This window comes from Schistosoma mansoni, chromosome 2 (genome assembly GCF_000237925.1).
Source record: "Schistosoma mansoni strain Puerto Rico chromosome 2, complete genome".
Lineage (NCBI taxonomy): Eukaryota > Metazoa > Platyhelminthes > Trematoda > Strigeidida > Schistosomatidae > Schistosoma > Schistosoma mansoni.
In genome coordinates, this window is record NC_031496.1 from 17,256,403 (window position 1) to 17,259,303 (window position 2,901).

General features: G+C 37.7%; 1 protein-coding gene across 1 annotated transcript in view; it reads right to left on the minus strand.

Annotated features, from left to right (window-relative positions):
• Positions 1-988: 988 nt before the first annotated feature.
• Smp_169060 (hypothetical protein) overlaps positions 989-2,901 on the minus strand; it is a gene marked incomplete at both ends in the record, with an annotated part of 41,366 nt that continues 39,453 nt past the window's right edge. Inside the window, 2 exons of the mRNA XM_018795916.1 lie at positions 989-1,188; positions 1,598-2,072. Coding sequence (XP_018650181.1) covers positions 989-1,188; positions 1,598-2,072 — 675 coding nt within the window. The remainder of the gene's footprint in view (positions 1,189-1,597; positions 2,073-2,901) is intronic.

A 2,901-nucleotide genomic window follows, 5' to 3' on the forward strand; every position in this document is an offset into this window, starting at 1 on the left:
TTTGAATCATCTGTCAATAACCTAATGTGCAGTATTATTTGTATAGTTTAAGAGAAGTTATCTATTTCAGAATGGGTACTTTTTTAACTGAAAACTATAAGGGTTTTTCATATTATGTTAAAATCGTTTAGAAGTAGTTTGTGCATTAATAGAAATAGACCACTAACATCTAGATAAAATACCATTTTCATGAAATTTGAATCCAGTACTCGTAGCTCTTTAGACCTCCACCACGATTTTGAAATAATCTTGTGCAGATTTGAGTTATCTTATGACGTATTTAGGTAGACTGCATGTATTTGATAAGTTAAAAAGGTTTTGTTCCAAAACTAAGTGACTGAACAAAGACCAAAAAATTAGATGACAGTTCAAAAGCTGTGGAAAATGTAATTAGGTCATTCTCGACCCAGTACTTGAATATAAGTTAGTCATTAGCAACGCAAAACTTGACATGAGTGTGCAACTGGTGTTCAAGTCGTTACACTTCTTGCCAGCAGAGTAAGAGGAAATCATACAAAGTAGAACAATGGGAACCTTAACGTCAGAATTATAGTTAGAAACAAACAACGGCAATTCATGGATAGAAATTGCTAACTAACTGAAGACCTAAGAGGACCGCGAATGAAGACCAACATGTCACTGATCGATTTGATTCATGTTATCACTGACCGGCTTCGTTGCGATCGTGTGGGTCCTGAAGAGAGAGTTTGGGCCTAATAAAATGATACAGACCAGCGACCGGTGATTTCACGGGCTGTTGCCACGTCCTGGTTCATCAATCCCTAGTTTAGTAATCTACTTGTATACCACCTGACATTGTACGTGGTGGTTAAAGAATCCAAGCTGAAGGTCATACGCTAACTTTCTAGGAAAACAATAAGTCGTTGAATAGTCAAATTTGAAAATTAGAAACACGAATGTATATATAAGATTATTTTACAACGTATTATAGGAATATTGTTATTAACATTTGTTGTAACGGAGAGGATTAGTTTGCTTCTTTACTCCACAGTTTATAAGTCAGGTCGTGGGAACAGGTTGCAATGTATTTATTGTCTGGTGAAATGTCTGCATAAACAACTTTACTGTTATGTCCTTCGAGCGTTTTGATAGGTGTCCAGATAGGATGGCCCCAAATTTTGGTTGTTTTATCAAACGAACTGGTAACAATATAGCTACAGTTGCGTGCTGCAAATAAAACAAAAGTAGGAAGCATTAAATTCAGCTTACATATATTAATCACCACTCAACAGGTTAAAACCGTAATGGAACTGAGTAGTATCTACAATCCTAGGATAGCAGGTAGCGTTTATTCTAGTGCATAAATTTGTGAAGAGTTAGTGAGCTGCATTCGTTTCGATTTAGTCATAGACGAAATATTTTCGGCTTCACACATAGAAAACAATAGTGAGAACAAAGTTGGTGAATAGCTTTTTCAAACTATAATTATGCAAATTAGTAGTGGTAATAGAATAGAGAAATCAACTTGATTAAATAAATTCATATCTACGAAATACTCGTCCTACAATTATCTGGGAGCTGTTCTCAAAACGGATAACAGTACTGGCTAAAAATTCCACTGAAATAATCAACTTACATTCAAATCGTACGCTGCTTACAACACTAGTGTGAGCTGGTATTACATAAATTGCTTGTTGTTGTCGTAAATCCCAAATACGAACGGTGTTATCTGCACTAGAAGTGGCTGCGTGATAACCATTATCAGCTACATCTGCGCCCAGCAACTCTTCAAGGTGGCCTTCTAGAAACATAATACAACGACCTGTTCGTAAGTCCCAAACACGAGCATATCCATCCAAACCGGTGGTTAGAGCTAAGGAACCATCAGGGTGAAAAACAACATCATAAACTGGCTTGGAATGACCTTCTTGGTGTAAAATTTCTTCACAAGCCTCTAAATCCCATAAGCGCCATGAGTGATCGAAGCACGTAGTTGCCAGGAAACGTCCAGAAGGATGGAAGGCTAAGCGAGATACTCTGTGAGGTGCGTGACCTTCAATATCGGCCAAAGGTTCTTCATTATCTAAACTCCATAGTTTAACACTTCCGTCCTGAAATACAAAAATCATGTAGGGTTTTACAAGCGTAGTTTCAAAAAATATTTTGTCCAGTATCTGTGACAGAACTCTTGTACGATACATCAGTAATTCTTCAGGATTAACTGAAGAATTCATGTCCGTTTAAGACGAATGCCTGAGGCAAGTGTATCCATACTACCGAGGAATTTACGCATCAGGTTTTTGTTCGGGTTTTCTGTCCTGGATCTATCTTGTGAATATGATATATATATTTATGATTTGTGAATACTAATATTTAACATGCGACAACATAGCTTCTATCCGGATTTTAAAGATGGAACAAAAAATTTTGAAAATCCAAGATAAAACCCACTAACCGAGTGATTGTCTCAATAACCCTCTCAAGAGACATGTATATCCGTGACCGATTTTTCAGGTAACGAGATATTTCGCTCTTCTGTGTTGCGTGTATCCACACCGGACAAAGCTTCAGTAACCTAGTCTTTGTAAAGTCAAACTCAGGAAAATTATTTTTAGACTGAATGTGAACTTGCTAACTCTGCCTACAGCTCTTCTAAGGCCCATGTCGATCACAAGTTAGGAAGAAGAAGGAGGGTCCGTTGTGAGGTCGGCGAAAATATCCTGTTGAAAACCAGCTCACTAAAAAAACACGCTCACCAGAGAACATAATTCAAACCGTTTAAACTCTGCCCTGGGAGTTGAAGGAAGACTTATAACGCCTCATGATGTAAGTCTCAATTACTCATAAGTGACGAGGCCGATACCCCTCCAAACAACTACAGCAAATAGCAGCGGAAATGAGGAGATACAACTCTGTGGTTCACGGAATCAGCGAAACTTA